Source organism: Hetaerina americana, unplaced genomic scaffold (genome assembly GCF_022747635.1).
Source record: "Hetaerina americana unplaced genomic scaffold, ioHetAmer1.1.p SCAF_9, whole genome shotgun sequence".
Lineage (NCBI taxonomy): Eukaryota > Metazoa > Arthropoda > Insecta > Odonata > Calopterygidae > Hetaerina > Hetaerina americana.
Genome location: NW_027287538.1, coordinates 61,498,243 through 61,517,977, shown reverse-complemented (window position 1 = coordinate 61,517,977; position 19,735 = coordinate 61,498,243). Strand labels below are relative to the sequence as shown.

The 19,735-nt window shown below is 40.1% G+C and overlaps 1 protein-coding gene across 1 annotated transcript in view; it reads right to left on the bottom strand.

The window, feature by feature from the left end:
- The window catches only part of LOC139698597 (xyloside xylosyltransferase 1-like), a 49,206-nt gene that overhangs the window by 17,040 nt on the left and 12,431 nt on the right, over positions 1-19,735 (bottom strand). Inside the window, exons 3-4 of the mRNA XM_071597440.1 lie at positions 19,555-19,701; positions 19,269-19,470 (exon numbers count right to left, since the gene is read on the bottom strand). Of these exons, the coding sequence (XP_071453541.1) occupies positions 19,269-19,470; positions 19,555-19,701 (349 nt within the window). The remainder of the gene's footprint in view (positions 1-19,268; positions 19,471-19,554; positions 19,702-19,735) is intronic.

Sequence of the window (19,735 nt, the reverse complement as noted above, 5' to 3'; positions counted from 1 at the left end):
GTGTAAACATTATGTATGGGAATGAGTTCAAATTTTTGTAATAATTTTTAGATTAGAATATTCTTAACTTTTACATTAGCAAGCACACCCTTTGAGACACAGTGTTTTTCTGCTGAAGTTATGTTTTGGCATACCTAATGCTTGGATTAAATCTCACATATTTCATAAAATACAATACATGGTTGTTTCTAAAAATGTTACATCTTTTGTTTCCCCAAGTAAAGTCTTTAATCGAGGTGTTCCTTAAGGCTCTGTTCTTGGGCCTGTCTTATTTCTTCCTTATATATTTGACCTTGTTGATAGTTTTCAGCATATAAACAGTGCTGCCCCCTTGTTATATGCTGATGACACCAACATTATTCTTGTATCAGCTACTTTTGATGAATTGATAGTTTAGTGTAAACAGGTTATTCACACCTTTCTCTCTTGGTGTCATTATAATTTCCTAGATTTGAATATAGAAAAGTCTCACCTAATATATTTTGCATATAAAAATAAAGCAAGCAAAGTACTTTCTATTGCATTTGATGGGAAGGTTGTCCTAGAGGTAAAAAATACCAAATTTTTGGGTTTCCACATCAATTCTCAAATCTCTTGGGATGAACGAACACCCAAGTACTTTAACCAGTAAGTTAAGCTCGGCCTGCTTTTTAATGATGTCCATTTGATCCACAGTTTCAGTGGCTGTTCTCTGTGCACTATACTATGGTGAATTTTATTCTTTCATAGCCTATTGTATCCTTTACTGGGGTTCAGCATCTACGGCCTTAGTTTTTTACAGGGTCCAAAAAAGAGCCATTTGGCTAATGAGTTTTGCAAAACACAATGCCCCATGCCATCTCCTGTTTAAAAAATTGGATTTATTGCCCGTGCCACGTATTTATATTTTTCATGTAGTAGTACATACAAAAAATGCAGGTGCTGGCCCAAATTTTATGGGCCTTCAACTTTATAATAAACTCCCAGCCGAGATGAAGGCCCATAAAAGTGTGGCTGCATTCAAAGTCAATCTACTTAGGTTCTTAAAATTAAAAATGTTTTATTCATTTGCTGAATGTCTTGTATCCAGGAATGTATTATATCACTTTCCCCTGATGTGTCGTATATCAAGTGTAAAAGTTGTAACTACCTGATCGCTGGACAAATAATATGTATTATTATTATTATAGGACCTAGCATATGTGCTGTTTGTCAAATCTCCGCCTGCCAGTGCTTATATCTGGCAATTTTATACTGAGGCATCTCTTCTGCTCAAAGAAGTGTGTGAACATTGTGTATAGGTTTGAGTTCAAATTTTTGTTATCATTTTTAGATTAGAATATTCTTAACTTTTACATTAGCCAACACACCCTTTGAGACTGTTTTTATGCTGAAGTTATGTTATAGGACCTAGAGTTTTGCTGTTAGTTAAATCTCTAATGTCAGTCCTTAAATCTGGCAGTTTAAAATGAGGCATCACTTCTGCTTGAAGAAGTTAATATTGTGTATGGGGAGTGCTTGCCTGTGGAATAGAAATTTTGCCAAAGAAAAGAACATGGAAGAGTTTATTGGAGGCTTTTGCCAATGTTAAAAACATGTCTTGGTAGGAACACATTTTCAAATAACGTGGAAAATTAAGGTCCCCAAGCTCCCTCATAAGAAATATTAGATATTCAATAAAGTTAGTGGTCCTTCTATCCATTTACTAATGCAAATTTTATTTACGTGTTATTTTTAGTATCTTCTTTATTTAGTTTCTTTCACTGGTTACTTTCATTCCTCTTCTGGGCTTACTCCCCCCATGTGAACAGAATCTTCATTACCCAATAGAGTATACCATAGGTATTATGAGCAAGACTCCTTGTAATACATCATGTAAACCTCTCTTAAAAAGATTTGGTTTATTACCAGTACCTTGCATATATATATTTAATGTCATCTTGCATGCAAATGGTAATATGAGGGTAATCCCAGTGAACAATTTACCCAACCTAACCCAGCCAAACTGTTTTACCCAACCCAAAAAAGAAAATGCAAAAATTTTGGAAAAAAAATTATTTAATTTTCAACACAACATCCATTCGGCTCCATACACTTTTTCCAAACATGTTTAATAAGTTTGATACCCTTTTTATAGTAAGAACTGCCTTGCTCCTCAAAATAGCCCTTCACTGCCAACATCATTTCTTCACGGTTGGAAATTTTGGAGCCATTATTTTAAGCTCACAAAAAGGAAATAATCCAAGAGGACAAAATCTGGCAAATAGGGTGCATGAGGTAGCAATTCAAACGTAAAGTCATGAATTTTGGCCGTTGTAATAATTGATTTGCGAGCTGTTTCATTGTCTTGATGAAACAAAATTTTCCTCTTAGCCAAATGCAGCTGCTTTTGCCTAATTTCTTCACCAAACTTGGCAATAAGTTTGCATAATACGAGCCATTGATGGTTTTTCCTTTTTCAAGACAGTCAATGAAAATAACCCCACACGCATCCCAAAAAAAACCTGATGCCATGACCTTGCCTGTAGATGAAATGGTCATTGCCTTCTGTGGAGCCGGTTCTCCCTTTTGAATCCATTGTTTTGATTGTTCTCTTGTCTCAGGTGTGAAGTAATTGGCCCATGTTTCATCCATGGTCATGAAACAGTACAAAAATTCTGCTTTTTTGCTGTGAAACTTTGTTTGACAGTTAATTGAAACATCTTCATGACACTGGTTTTGTTTGAGTCTGAGCACACAGCTTTCTCATATCCAAATGTTCAGTTAATATGGGATATACCATACCTTTCGAAATGCCTACTATGACTGCTAGCTTGCTAGATCACTTTATGACGACGATCATCCTGTATCACTTTGTAGATTTTCTTCACCATTTCTGGAGTCGTCACCTCATTTGGTCAACCAATGCAATGCTTGTCTTGACAGCTTGTATGGCCTAATTTTAACTCTGCTACCCACCCAGTGTTTTACTGTGGTAAACAAAAGAGCAGACTCACCCAGTGTAGAATCCAGTTCAGCTTTTATATTGGGTAGGCTAAGGCCTTTCAAATAAAAGTATTGTATACATAACAATGACCGATTTTCTCCATTTTAAAAAATTCACTAAAACGTTCGCTATTGGTAGCTACCAAACAAATACTAAGCAACAAGGTGTCTTCAAACTTGAAACATATGCTTGATAGATTACATACTATCTAGTACAGTGATCTTTTTCAATTAATTACAGCCATCTCTAGGTCAGGCTGGGTACTTCGGGGACCTCCCATGTATTTCTCATTACACGTCCAGCCACAATTGCCATAGTTACTATTCAAGGACCTGCAATGACCTACTCTAGCCGTTTGTCTGAACACCTAATACTGTTCATGGGCCCAAATCAATGGGCTTAAGGTTATTCCATAAACTTCCCCATAAAATCGAATAGGAAACAAAAGTAGCTGTTTTTAATAAAAAGCTGTTTAACCTTTCAAAAATAATATGTTGTATTCTGTAAATGAATTGTCACTACACAACAACTCTGTATAAAAAAAACAATTATTAGTAATCTCTTGATGGTGCTCTGAAACTTATTACATAAAAAGTCAAATATCGGCAAACAGAAGCTATCATCATTACTTACTTCCAAATGGATGCATGAATCTCAGATACATTAATTTATTCCCTGGATAACCCTTTCCTGGTGTACTTTAGATGTAAACTTCATGATTCATGCATCACTTTGTCAATCCTGCCCAGCTGACAAATGCTAATTGAATTATGAAATTACTGGGAGAAATAATCAAACAGGATAAATGGATGCAAAGCATATCTGCATTTGGCAATGGGATGTTGTGCTCTTTTTAGAGGGGAGAATGTTAGGCAAAGCAGGAATGGGCAGGAAGAGTATAGGGAACTTGAGTCAAATGAAATATGGAAGAAAATATATGGAGAAAAGAGTGCCTTTTTGTGGATTACATATTGTGTTGTGTTTTCTCAGGCACAACAAGAGTATAATTTGGTTGTTTTGACCATCCAAAACCTATATTAACTAGTAGATTACCTTTAGCAATAATATTAATTTCTTTAGACTCCACTCCATGGCCCTTATATTTACAGGATAATTGGAGATCCATAACAGGTAGTTGACTCAGATTTCAAAGTCGAAAGCAATTCAGTCATAATACTGACCATTTAATATTTTCAATTTTGAGAGTTTTAACCCTTTTAGCAGTAAGCATTCATTCCAATATTTAATTGAAACTCTTCCACACTTCTTTCTGACTAATTATTTCTTTATTTTGTGTTCATTTTTACATTTTTGATCATTTATGCTCATATCACTAAGTCTTTTCATAAAAGCTAACATAGTCAGATTTCTGGATTGTTCGTATGCATTAATTGTGAATATTTATGGGCAATTATGAAGTACATGAAACACTTGTTGAGGGTCTGTCACAATATGCATACGTCAAAGTATTTTCACAGTATTTTATTTGGAAGCTCAAGAGTTAACTATATTATTTGGAAAGGGGGTACGACAGTTTCCATGATATACTTGCACTTTTCCATCACATCTGAAATACCTGTCAAAGATATCAGTATACTCTTTTATTTCAGACCACCAAGTGCACAATTGTCGGTTCCAGACACAAGGTATGATGTGTATGAGCTCTGGATACTCAGCTCCTAAAAGGGTGTAAAAATCTTGGTCACCAAAGCCACTCGCAAATGAATATTTTTGCACCAAATCATTCACTGATGTAACACGTCCGTTAACTTCTTCTTTCAATTTTTTTATTTCTTCAGAGTCCTTAAGATTACCTATAATGTCATCACCAATTAATTTTGCAAATATTCTTGACCGTTGTATCCTTTCCAAATTCAAAAGTAAAATCCCACTGTTGACACCAGGGAACCCTGAAATGTCCAAATGTTTCATGACCTTTTTTTTGAGGAAATCAAGTTTTCAATTTAAAGTTTCCAAAGTACATTAATTAAACTTAATGTTTACAAACCTAACTTAGTGCAAGTTATGTATGTAAAGAGTTAACAATGTCTGAATTCCAGAAGATGCCATTTTTGGGCGACATTGATTGTATTAAATTAATATGAAGTTGTGGAAAACCTCCATGTTTTCCAAATTAGTGGAAGAGAATGAGTTTTGTGGGAAGACATCAATGTGAATTAATGGCCACCACATCGAGAACTTTCCCATTAAATCAAATATGAAACAAAATTGTCTCTCTTCAAGAAAAGGCTGTTCAACCTAAAAATTTAATATATTCTATTCTGTAAATGAATTTCTAGAATTTTAACTACACATCAATCCTGACGAAACCAAATAATATGTCAACATAGTAACACATTGATATGCATACATATGTAAGTATACATGGTGCGTTCCGAAAGTAATGCAATTGAATTCCCCACAGCGCTCCTATTGATTGGAGTGGGATCAAATTATATAAAGTAGGTGAGGGGGCTTCTAAGCTTTTCCGCAAAACCAGTCTCAGTTCCCTCCTTGCTGTGAAAGCGGCAGGATGTCAGTTATTGTAAACCCCTACCCAGTTAACGCTGCCTACTACGTGGCAGTGCTAGAAATTCTCCGAAAAAGGGTCATCAGGATGAGAAAAGAATCTCTGCTAACTTGAAGCTCCATCACGACAACGCGCCTTGACACAACTCGCGACGAGTCCGCGAGTTCCTGGCCAAAACCCAGGGGCCAACGCTGCACCACCCCTCCTTTAATCCTGACGTCGTCCCAGGAGACTTCTTTTTGTTCTCTTGGATTAAGGCTGCCCTGAAAGGAACCCGTTTCTCCTCCATGGAAGAGATCCAATCAGCCGTGACGACCAACTTGCGAAAGGTCCCTGAAGACGCCTTCCAGGGCACGAACCGGTCATAGTAGAGTCGCCTGAAGTGTGTAGAGGTCCAAAGACAATACTTTGAGCAATAACTTGAAACTTGATAACTTTAAAGCTTTTTGGACATGTTTGGTGGAGGTGTCTCTGAAAAATTAAAATCGTAAGGCGCAAGATCAAGGGAATAAGGAGGGTGTGGAATCGGTTCAAATTTAAGGTTTCGCAGAGCCTCTCAAGTTGCGCGCGAGGTGTGTGGACGAGCGTTGCTATGTTGCAAGATTATTGGCGCCAGGCTGCCTTAAAACGACAAGCTCGACCAATATGGGTTTCGATACGCTGTTGGGTGATCCGCCGGTCATTTTGGATCAAATCTTCGACGAGTTTACGATGTTTATCGTCTGTGGCACTGATCGGACGTCCGCTGCGTGTTTATTAAACAATTTTGGCTTTTACAGCCACGCGCAGCGCAGCACGAAATGTTACTACCCATCGATATACATTTGACCTATCAAGGGCCTTTAAACGACGATGAATCTTAGTGGAAGTCACTTTTTAGCAGTTAAAAATTCGACAATACCACGCTGGTTAACTCGCGTTGACATAACACTAGAACACGTCTCCATACTTCCCCTTCTCAAAATACGCCGGATGAATGTAACGACCTCAAACCTGCGCATGCGTGTTTAGGGGGAATGGTACTTCCACATGCCACCAGGAGTACTTCTGAAGGTCTATTTGTTTTCGTGTGCGCATTTGTGCCTTAGTTTTCAGCCTACCCTCTTAATTGCTGTAGGCTCCATATTTTTTGCAAGCTTAAACACGAACACAGCTTCATCGGCGGCATCACTTGCAGTTTCTTTGGAATGAACACAGCTTATTATGACAAACGTAATTTAAAGGACCTGCTCCCAATAACAAAAGATCCCATTGAGACAATTCTTCAAGAGTAAATTTGACAACCTTCAATGCACTCAGCGTGAGGCACCATACAAAGAGGTCAGGATGACATAAGTCTTCAGTGAAAGCAGAGTACGACCATCCAGATTTAAAAAAAAAGAACAGGAATGTCATAAGTATCATGATTTGTCTATTTAGAGCTCCTTGAGCCTGACTCTTGATTTTTATGTGGTACTTGTTCCCACCATCTGCAGACAGAATGCTGTGTATATGTATTCGAATAATTTCATAATCTTGACTTAAGCATTGTTTTCATTTTATCGTCACATTTGAATGCATGTTGTGAACATAGTAGGTTCCAATGCATGAACATTTGGCATTTATAGTTAGCCTCATCTCTTCAGGAGAGACCTAATTATTTTAAATCTTGTCATAGGTCTTTTATCACATAGATGATTTGGCATTGCATTTAATATAATCGCTTGTATCTGCAATGAATCGGTTACCACCAAAATGTTGAAATATTTTTGAATATCATCATTATACTATTTTTTCAATATTATTGTAACCCACCTTCAATTTTTTAAACTGTCATCTAAAGTAATTTTCCATGCCTAAGACATACTAATTAAATCCTCATCAAGTGTTGACCGTCGCGAAAGGAAACGAGGATCGGTAATACATATACTATTGAATGTCCGATCATCTCATCATCCCACAGCCGTTTTACTGAGTGATTATGCATGAAAATACTGAAGTCAATTTTACTGACCTGGAGCATGTACTTCCATCGTGTCGCTAGCCCCTCAGCCTTTCTGGATTTCATTGTAGGCATTCTGCAGCGCAGAAGTTTAAGATAAACGGATATACAACGAGGGCATATAAGGTAATGATGAATCTAATGAATGCGTCAAAAGTTAATCTCGTAGAATGTCGAGAAAAAACGAAAAATATGCGGAAAGCCATATTTACATAAATAAGCGAAATATTACGCGAATATCTAGGGAATAATCCAAAATCGTTTTGGTCTTATGTCTGGGAAACGCAAAAGAAGCATCTATCTGTAATTGTTTCAAGAGCCAAAAATGGTGAAATTGTCTCAGACAGTAAAAAAAGGCCAGATCAATATCATAAATGAATTCGTTCAGAACGTATGCCTAAAATATATAGGTGAACAAATTTAAGTCCCGCACACGCCTGTAGATCTCAAGGTCTACGAATTATTGACTCGTGGAGCAATACAAAAACATGAAGGATCTCAGGTTTTTCCCGGCGTATGGTATTCAAGAAGTTCTCTCGGGTTTCCCACCGGGTCAGGTTGCAGTACACCGACGTTTCGAAGGCTGACTCTGCCATCGTCTTCAGGGTGAAGTCACTTCACCCTGAAGTGTCACCGGTGTACTGCAACCTGACCCGGTGGGAAACCCGAGAGAACTTCTTGAATACAAAAACAGCTTTGAAAAATAAAACCAATCGAAGTCATATCGGGAAGAAATTCTTGCAAGAATGTTAAACGACCTTAAGGATGATATCGTATGTAATTTGAAACTGTTTTTTACAGGTCAACAGTAGAAGGTGAACAGTAAAATTTGGCAAAAAGAATTAGATAAAGTCCTGAGAAAATTCGAAAGATTCGTTAAAAATTGTTATGATAAGAACACAAGTTTGACGGGTCTCTTAGGGGATTTAGGCTGGGAACCAGTTGAAGTACGGAGAGAACAAGTGAGGCTTAGACTTTTATAAAGGTTTAGAACAAACGAGTTTAACGATGACACTAAAGAAATTATAATGGCCCCACATTACTTAGGTAGATCAGACCACATAGATAAAATAAGGGAAATAGATTCCAGTACAGATAGATACAACTACTCATTCTTTCCCCGAACAATCAGAAATTATTCTTAGGACACCACTCGTAATTTAGAAAGAAAAGAAAAAAAACGCATGCAAAAGGCACAAATTCATGCATCCACAAAAAACATGCCATACACCCCCTAATTGTGGTGCAGCCTAACACCCCCCGCCACGCGCCCTTGTGGCGGCTTGCAGGGTATTAAGTAGATGTAGAATGTCCAGCACCTCGTGACTGGAAGCTAGCCCCATCTACAAAGGTGGCGATAGGAAGGATCCCATGAAAACCTATCGATTTCTAAAAGCTGATGTCCTGCAAAAACTTAGAAAGTATCATGGTTAGAAATATATAGAACATACAGGGTCGCACCCAAAAGTGGTAGGACTGATTTTTTTACAAGAATTTTATTGACGATATACTTACATCGACTTAATAATCTTCAAAGTATGCTCCTTGAGCTGCTACACACTTAGTATAACGTTGCTCCCATTCCCCGTACGCCCGCTGGAAATTTTCTTTGGGGATGCCGTTGATGACCCTCGTCGAAGCTTGTTGAACGGCCTTTATCGAGTCAAAACGTCGTCCCTTGAGCTGTCTTTTCATCAGGGGGAAGAAGAAGAAGTCCGGTGGTGCCAGATCAGGAGAATAGGGCGGGTGCGGCAACGTGGCAACGCCGTATTTGGCCAGGAGCTGTCTGACGACGAGCGCGCCATGGCAGAATTTTCGGCACCATCTTGGCGCACACCTTGCGCATGGCCAAATCCTGTGAAATAATGCGTTGGACGTTGGGTGCAGACAAACCCAACTGGTCTGCAATTTCTTCACTGGTTAAGCGTCGGTCTGTGTTCAGCAGTGTCCTCACTCTGTCCACATTCGTGTCGGTTCTTGCCGTCGACGGCCGTCCGGAGTGATGGTCGTCTTCAACGAGCTCCCTACCCTCTTTAAACAACTTGTGCCACTCAAATACTGTGGAACGGCTTAAGGCAGTGTCCCCATAAGCCTTTTTGATCATATCGAGGGTCTCAGTTGCCGTCTTCCCGAGTTTCGCACAAAACTTCACGGAATAACGTTGCTCTAAATTCAGATTCATTTTGTTTTTCGACGCGGACAAAAAACTTGCTTCCCTAAAAACGGTGTCCTCACTCAACGACAGCCCGCAGGCGACTGAGGTTGGTGTCGGTCTGTTGCTAAGAGTCCCCTCCACCTTACCCTGCCAGGCAGCCCCCCCTTCGCCGCTCCGTTCGCGCCAGAGAAAATCAGTCCCACCACCTTTGGGTGCGACCCTGTACACTTGTGTAACCAGCAAGGGCTTAGGAAAAGCGAAACATAATTGAGTATTTTCATTTATATGCTGAAATCGGGAGAAGGGAATACGTATGTGGACTTACTATAGTTATCCCGAAAGCGTTCGATGAAGTCTCTCACATGAAGTTGAGAAAAAAGCTGTGATAGTACGGTATAAACACGAGAAAAGGATGTACTGCACGGCATTGCAATTCATGTGTACTAAAAATGTTGAAAACTCTGCTTTGGTCTAATACCCATGTTAGCTTTCAATTACAAATATTTGGACTTAAGTGGGGTTAAAATAATGTTTTTTTTATAACTTCTAACAAGATTGGAAAATAAAGACACCTGAAAAAGTCAGGAAAATAATCTTATGGGAAGAATGAACCCCAGCAGTACTCTTAATAGTGAGCAAAGGATATGGTGAGTGTAATTAAAGAGGGAAAATAAATTAATAAAGATAAATTAACAAATAAAATGATATAGCAGGGGGGGTTAAAACAGAAAATCATATCGCTAAAGATTGCCCGCTCGTGATATGCGGCATCTGTCAAAGGACTAGCCATCTTCCCAAACGCTGCCCGAGGCACGAAAATCCCTTCTTGGGGGGAAACGCCGATCTCCCGACCGGGAGGTCGGGACAGATTTAATTCTAGCGGTAACTCCAGAAGCAGGATGGACAATAGTAGTTAATATTTTAGGGAAAAATTACAATTTTCTAGTGGACGCGGGAGCAGCCGTTACCATCATTACAACAATTAGAAATTTCCTTCTGGCCAATTAAGGATTTCTGATTACAATTCTCGAGTGCGAAGCGCGTCAGGTATTCCCTTACCCATAATTGGACAGAGTTGCGTGCCATTTTTGGTTGATCAAAAATTATATCCCCATGACGTTTTAGTAGTGGATTTGGGGGAAACGAACTATGACGGTCTTCTAGGCCTTGATTTTATGGTTCGTTACGGGAAAAGTATATATAGTAGTTCAAGAAACGGAAAATAAGAATGGGTGAGGTACAAGTGACAGACCTTAAATCTAATAGCGTAACATCGCAGATGAACGAGGCCAAGAAGGCGCCCATGAAATTGGAGTTTCGGAAGAGGTCAAGGCGTTTGATTCTTTCATTGATAGTATATTTAATGGCAATAATCCGCAAATGGCCACGTATGATTTAGCATCCCGTGAAGAAAAAAGGATAAGCGACAATAAAAACCAGAGTGCTCTTCCGGCAGAGATAATAAAATGTAACTCGCGAATAAACAGTAGTATGGAGAGAAGTTGTTTTCAAGTAACGACGTAGGAATCAACAGCGAAGAACGATGGGAATAAGGATAACGGATCTCTAAATAAGGATTCACAGAAATTAGCAGAGGTGGCGAAGGCCGAAAGAGTAATAGAGAGGGTGCCACCCGCGTCGCAATCAAGCTGCACCGCTAGGGACGAAGTTATTGGCGATGTATTCGAGGTTTCCACCGACTCCCGGTTTGGGTTAACGGAGACGGGTGACGGTTGCGTTTTTCCGCCAGTAGCAGAGGAAAGATTTGTTGCCCCCCTGTACGACGAAGTAATTGGCGATGTCTTCGAGGTTTCCACCGACTCCCGGTTTGGGTTAACGGAGTCGGGTGATTATTGCGTTTTTCCGCCAGTATCAGAGGAAAGATTTGTTGTCCCCCTGTGCGACGAAGTTATTGGTGATGTCTTCGAGGTTTCCACCGACTCCCGGTTTGGGATAAAGGATTCGGGTGACGGTTGCGTTTTTCCGCCAGTAGCAGAGGAAAGACTTTTTGCCCCCTTGTGCGTTGGCAAAGTTCGCGAAATTCATCGAGAACCCGTTTAGTTCCCCAGAGTCTCCTCGTGCTCCCCTACAGTGTGGACTCCCCTCTACGCTTGTGGAGGCCAAGGTTGTCCCTAAAGGACGGAAAAGATACAACAAGGCCAGACGATTTCTATATCGACGTCGCTAGGCTCTAAGATCGCAAGCTTCCCAAGCCCTCACACCGAAATAAGTGCTTATAAGTTTGTATCTTGTGAATTAGGTCTAAGTGTTTCTATGCTTAGGATTATTAAGTTTACCCTGTGTATTTTGTCTCCGAAATGTGATTCATTGGTGATCTTGCTATGTTTGCCCTTAAATCGGCCATTGGACTTACGGTTGGTCGTCAATTCGAAAAATTTAGGACTCAGAAGGAAAAACTCTCGGGGCAAAGATCTTCGGAGTCGTTGGGGATTCCAAAGAACGTGGTTATAAAATGTGAATTTTCTGTTTTAATTTTAAGTAAACTGAATATTTTAAGTTCCTTAGGCAATTACATCCGTAGAAACAGAGGATTGTCTAATATGTTTGGATAGGGGTGGCATTTTCTGGCAGGTACAGGATGCGCGAGTCAAAGATATCTCAAAGTAGATTGCTCAATTGGCCGGTGTTAAAGGATTGGTCACTGCTGAACTACAAACCGAAGAACTTTTCACTACGTAACAAATTAGTATTGTCTCTCTCTCCCGGCATTCTTCCCAGCTACCCCATGAAGCCAGATGACTCAGTAATATGGTGATGCTAGCCGAGTATGGGGTGTTAACCTTTTCTACCCTTGCTCCCGGTCTTCTAAAAAAGGCCATCCAAAGAGCAGAGCGAATGATTACACCAGGCTTGGTCTTTACGGGCGTCTGAGGAAGTGATGTTTTGCCCCTTTACAAGGTGGTTCACGTTAAAATAGTGCGGCCCTCTGGAAGGATTACCCTGCTCGTCATTTTACCCATGCAACAAAAGGGTCAGATTTGTACGTTTTCTGAGGCTCACCACTTTCCGGCCCCATCAGTAAATGGTGATCGAAATATTTAATTGACCCCAGATTCGCTTTACCTGGCGGTGAGTGATTTCAAAAGGCAATTTGTAAAAATATTGCTTAGAGTTGTGGTGTGCACATAATTAAGGCACCCAATACAATTCATATTTAGAGTGGGAAGTTTGGATGTTGGTATTACAGCATGAGGAAGGAGATTAATTTAAACGAAAATTGCCATTAGACGTTTTTGAGAATGACACTACGTGGTCAAGGGAGTTTTACCTTACCTTCCGGATGCTCAGCTGATGATGGCCTCCAATACCTGCCAGGAATAGTCAGCCGACACCAGAGAGATAATATTGTTAACATGGTGAATGTGTCTAATGCTCCACTATTCCCAAATTTGTATTGTGCCGTAAATAATTGTTGTTTTTAAGTGAAAAACTGATTGTGAAAACCTTTCCTTCTTCTCTTGCTGTTGCAAATTTTTGGGTTATGTTCAAGTGTTCTATTTATATTTTTATGTTTTGTATTTTTAATTTGCGTATGTCATTTTCCTCGAATGGTTTGACCCTTGATTTTATTTGCTGCTGGGGTAATGTCGCAAGTATGCAGCATGGTATTCCTTCCCTGGCTCTTCCGAATCTCCCAAGTGACCAAAAACAATGTTTCAAGATTATTCCTCCCCCGGCTCCTAAATTGGGTATAAAAGCCCTGGTCGTGTGGTGAAAAGCGGCCATAATAAAAAGACTTCCGGAAGCGGCCGGCCAATATTTAGTAAAAATGTTTAACGCGTCAATCACCCTTGGATACTATCCGATAAATTGGAAGGAGGCTTTAATGAAATGTATTCCCAAAAAAGGGGGGAAAACACTTAAAGGGGAAAATCTGAGACCAATATCCCTCCTCTCAAGCTTGGGTAAGCTCTTCGAAAGGGTTGTAGCACCGCACATCAAGAGATATGCGGAGCTAAAGGAAGTCATACCGCAAGACCAGTTCGGATTCCGCCAGGGATACTCAACCGAACAACAGATTCATAGAGTTACAGACTTTATAAGTGATGCTTACAATAAAAAAGAAAAAACCATTGGAATCTTCCTTGACCTGTCTAAGGCTTTTGACAAGGTCTGGCATGGGGGCCTAATTCAAAAGATGGAGTCATGGAATTTCCCTAGATGGACGACGAATTGGACAAAGTCTTACTTAGACGGAAGGACATTTAAAGTTAAATGGGGAGAAGAAATAAGCGACAGTACAACTGCCAAAGCTGGTGTCCCACAAGGATCCATATTAGGCCCACTGCTATTTAACATTTACACAGCCGTGTTCCCAATACATAGAAATGACTGGCGAAGTATAACTGCCCTCTACGCTGACGATGCCGCAATCCTTGTAAAAGGGAAAAATATAAACTCAGTCAAAGAAAGAGCCCAAGAAGTATTGGACGAGATAACATCATGGTACAGAAAATGGAAATTGCAGATAAACACAAAAAAAACAAAGGAAAACTCATCGCCCACCCAAGATCACCTAAAATATCTTGCGAATGTATCAGCATTGGACAACAACCTATTGAATGGAGTAAAAGCATCAAATATTTAGGAGTGGACATAGATGACAGACTGAACTTCAAAATACATATTAAACAGATACGAGATAAGGCGGCCGCTATAAGGTCGCAATTGACACCGATTCTCAGACAAACGCCACCCCCCAAGACATAAAAATACTAATATACTCGACAGTAATAAGACCAGTATTGACGTACGCGGCACCTGCGTGGATGGGACTAGTCAGTAGATCCCTGATGGATAATTTAAATATTACTGAAAGGAAGACGCTGAGGCTGGCTATTGGTGTCCCCCCTGGGAAGAAAACGAGATGGTATACCAAAACACAAACATAGAAAAGCTTTCTGAATTCTTACTGACAAAGTGTAAAATATACTTTGATAAATTAAAAGAAAACACATGGGGATAATATAATGGGTATAATGGGTATAATTAATAACCACCATAACAAAATAAAATAGCCCCCTATGACAAATATAAGAGACCAAATAATGTTACACTCGTAAACAATACGAAAAAATAAATAAATAAAAAGAGGGAAATACAACGACGCTGGTGGTGCTCCAGGAAGATATAGGAACTAAATATTGTGACCTGTTAAATTGTGACCTGTGTCTAAAAAGTAACCAACTGAAAGAGCGCTATTCAAAATGTTATGGAACCTTTTTCGTCTTTGCGAGAAATACTGCATAGAATATTATAAATGTGGGTATACCTGAAATGATTAGAAATAGTAAAACTCTGTTGGTAAACATAAGAGCTAAGATGATGAAAATAATTGACGAAAATGATATTAATAACTATGAAATAAATGAAGTATATTCATTGAATGTCTAGAAATTATTGGGTTTCGGAAGAAGTTACGACTGCTAACAGTGGTATTGAAAACTAACAGCGATGGCTGGAGGGAAAATTGGAAAACACTCTTTCAAATCATTAGTGACGTGTTAGGATGTTTATTTCACACACATTGCTGCAGCGCGCTAATAAAGATCCATGGCAATAAATAATAATAAAGAATACTTGGAAAGTGTCGGGAGATTTAGAAAGGCATCAGATTATGTTATGTGATGATTATGGAACAGCATAATCAATTCACACAGTTTCTGGAGAGGGCGTGCGGACTCTGATCATAAATTCATATCACTTCACCAACTGGGGGCATTAATATTCTTGATTTATTAGAAGCGAAGGTTCCCGAAAAAGTCTTAACTATAAAAGAAATTAGTTACCACAGGGAATAGGTCTTTGACAGTTGTCACCCCCCCCCCCCATACTTAGCGCTCCCTCTCTTACTCCCTCTCTATCCGCGGTCACCGCATTTGCAACCTTCCCGAATCCCTTAACAAATACCTTAACAACCTTCACCACTACCTCCTCCAACGAGGATACCCTGATTCTCTCCTCCATAAAAAATACTTAAACATTCCTACACCCGGAAGCCTGCCTCAACCACAGACTCCCAGCCTCTCTCAATCTGTACTACCTACTTTCCAGGCATTCAGTCCCTCAAATTCATCCTCAAAGACCTATTCCCCATCCTCAAAAATCACAACACTTCCTCCAACCTTCTTCCCAAATGCCCTTCTGTCACCTTCAAACGTCCCGCCAACCTAGCAGATATCCTCAAATCCACCAGGCCGCTTCAAAATCCCCTCACACCCCCAGAGCCATACCCACCCCATGTCATCGAGGAAGATGTAAAACCCGCCCTATTTTCACCACTCCACCCCACTCCATCCCACCATTTAACTCTCTCCCGCCCTTCACCCACTCCTCTTGCACTTCCAAGAATGTTGTTTATCTTCTAACCTGTAAACTCCGCCCGTCCTTTTACATAGGCCAATGTTCCACAACACTGAACATTAGGATTAATAACCTGCGCGCCTCGTGCAATCCCTTCTCCCCGTCCGCGGGTCTTCCCATCCCTAAACATGCTTCCCATTACAATACCCCTTTCAACCAGTGTTACAATGTTTCCGTCCTAGCGTCCCTTCCCACATCCGATAACCCTATAGAATTAAAAACTCTTGAAATGGCATTCATTTACATCTGCATGGCCTATCAGCATCCGGGCCTCAATGTCGTTCACTGATGGGAGTGGCCTAAAATTGTTACTTTGTGGAAGCGATGCATATCGGAGGGTTGAACACTTTGTTTTTCCGCATGAGTTTTGGTGTGCGTGGCCTTTGTTTCGACTTGCGGAGTCTTGATCAAGACTTTTTAAAGTTGAAACTTGGGTCTCGGATGTTGCAATAGTTGCGGTGAGCGGATTGTTTTCTTTTCCGATTTTGTGTCAATTCCACCTCCTCCCTCTCCCTCCTTCCCTATCTCCGCTCCCCTCTAGCCTCTCCTCTCCCTTTCCTCTCCCCAACTATTCCTCTCCCCCCTCCTCCGCCTCCCGTTCTCCCCTTCCCCCGGCCCCCTTCCCTTTCTCTCGCACCCCTCACCTCTATTCCATCAGTCATTACTTCTCTATCTTCCGATGAAGACGGAGTAGAATTCCATCTAAATTATCAAGAAATAACGTGTGAGTGTTCCTTTTTTGTGTTTCTATATTGTTTGTTACTATATATATATGTATGTGTGTGTGTGTGTGTAAAGTTAAGTTACCGGATAAGGTAGGTTTTTTAGGGACATAAGTACCAAGTAAATATCTTGATATCTCGTCTCACATAGCAAAGCAAAACCCAATAATTTACTCTAAAACAAGGCCCTCTTCATCTCCGTACGCCTCCTTCATCCCTTCACTCCTTCCTATATCCCTATCCTATTCCTGCCCCTTCCTCGTTTGCCTAGTAATCTCCCCTCTATCACGGTGTTCAACATCGTACTGCTGATCAATATTCTTTGCGTCTATTTTTCCTATCTCCTTATGATTTCTCCAAACAATCCTCTCTCCTCCCCCACCGAACCCAGCACTTCCTCGTTTGCTTTCCTTACTTTCCACTGAACCTTATAAAACCTTCTCCACGCCCACACTTCAAAATCATGCGTTTATATCATGAAATGGAATAGACTGTTTACTTGGAAAATATATTAAGCCTAATAAATCCTCCGGACCCTATTAAATCGCTGGTAGAAGACAAGTTTCCCAGAGATTGGAAAACGGCTAACGTAACACCCATATTTAAAAACGGAGATAAGGAGGAACCGAGAAATTTCAGACCTGTATCCCTCACATCCATTTCGTGCAGGGTTATGGAGCATATGTATTATTATTAGTTCAATCGTGAAACACCTCGATAATGCAATTCTCTTGCGAACGTATATTGCAATGGGAACACCAAAATGGAATGCGTAGACTCAACGCGCAGCAGGTGTGCTGCTTACGCCAATGGCAACGTCCTTTCTCTCCGGCGGGAACAGGAATTGTCATAGTCGCCATAAAAAAAGGCGATTACAAAGGTAATATAAACATAAAAAAGTACTTATCGTTATCTGTGCTTGATACCGCTTACGACGGCCGGGTTAGTGACTAATTTCAGCCACCAATAGCGGATGCCTTCGGTGACACCGACAGCGGGTGAGTTGGATGATATCTATAGCGGGGAGCGGGTGGGTGACACGGAAGAGCACCATCGATAAGATAGTTAAAATTCGCAAACCATTTCAAAGTGAAAATGTCACTTTAGACAGATAACGATAAGTACTTTTTTATGTTTATATTACCTTTGTAATCGCCTTTTTTATGGCGACTATGACAATTCCTGTTCCCGCTGGAGAGAAAGGACGTTGCCATTGGCGTAAGGAGCGCACCTGCTGCGCGTTGAGTCTACGCATTCCATTTTGGTGTTCCCATTGCAATATACGTTCGCAAGGGAATTGGTATTTTCCAAAACTGTAATACTACAGACTTTTTTAAGTGTAATTCTAATGCCCAGTGTCGCACTAGCTTTATACAGTATTAACGTCATCTGATAAAGCCGCTGTGTCCTCAGGATCACGGATATCACGGTAAACCACTGCATCATCGGTAAATAAACATATCTTATTAGTGACTACGAAGTCAATGTCGTTAATATAAATTAGGAATAAAAAGGTCCGATAACATTTTCCTGGAGAACGCCTGAAAACTTCTACTGAACTTACTCCTTCTATCACTACACTTTTACGCGACCATCCATAAAGTCTTTCATCCAACCCCGGATATTTTTATCATTGCCATAGTCTTCTAGCTTTGCGAGTAGGTTACTATAAGGTACTTTGTCGAAGGCATTCTTAAAATCTAGAAAAATCGCGGCAACATGTACGTTGCTCTGTCTCTCGAAATATCATGAACAAAAAGCGCACGTTGTGTCTCGCAGGATCCACCTTTCCGGAAACCGTGCTGATTTGTCATTAATAACTCCTGATTATCGAGGTGTTTTACGATCGAACTAATAACTATACATATGCCCCATAGCCCCGCAAGAAATGGATGTGAGGGATACAGGTGTGTAATTTCTCGGTTCCTCCTTGTCTCCGTCTTTAAATATGGGTGTTACGTTAGCCGTTTTCCAATCTTTGGGAAACTTGTGATTTACCAGGGACTTCTTAAATATGATATGAACTAGATACGGCACAATTTCCGAAGCTAGATCCTTAACTATACGAGCGGGTATTTCATCGGGCCCAGAGTATTTATGAGGATTAATATTTTTCAGCAAATGTTATATTCCGTTACATGAGATTCCAATTTTAGGCTTCGGTTGACCGATACAATTTGGTAAGCTATTGGAGGCATTCGGTGAGAGATTGGTGAAGATGCTTTGAAAGAAGGAATGAAATAAGCTAGCCTTTTCCAAACTACTGGTTACTATTTCGCATTTATCATTTTTGAGTGAATTAACCGTTGACTTATTTCCCTGTTCTTCTCAGACGTGTTACCAAAATGCTTTTGGATACTTTCAAATTTATTGGACTTATTTCATGTCGGAAAATGTATTACATTGATCCCTCGAGGTTCACTTATTAATACATTTACTTCACAACACATTTTTAAAGATGACGTTTAGATACTGGACCACTTGTGGACTTAAACAAATTAAAGACAATTTTAATTTACTAAAATACAGACCATTTCCACTGGTGGGCTCTCCAATTACTGTGCCTGGGTGAGAATCTCTGTATTCACGGAAGAATGTTCTATAGGTATGAGAGAGTTCTGGCGCGATGCCAAGTATGGAATTATTGTTGAATTTATTGAATTCTCTCCACAGTTCTGCAATGTCGCCAACAAACATCATATCCACATCTGCCACTATAACTTTGTGTAGGTTCTAAATGAAAGACAAGCATTAGACGAAAGACTTTTATGAAAATAGCGAGAACAACAAAAAGCAAGTATGTATGGAAACACAAACCAGGTTCCAAAATATGATGTAATCCCAGAGACAAAAAAACATAGCATCACTGAAATATGTTCCAGGTTCGGAACTAAAGTATGGGGAGATGATGGAGACTATCCGCTTGAGCTGTTCTACTATGGCAGAAACATTTAAGTAGCTGACCTAATTTGGATCGATGAAGAAAAAAAACATGTTC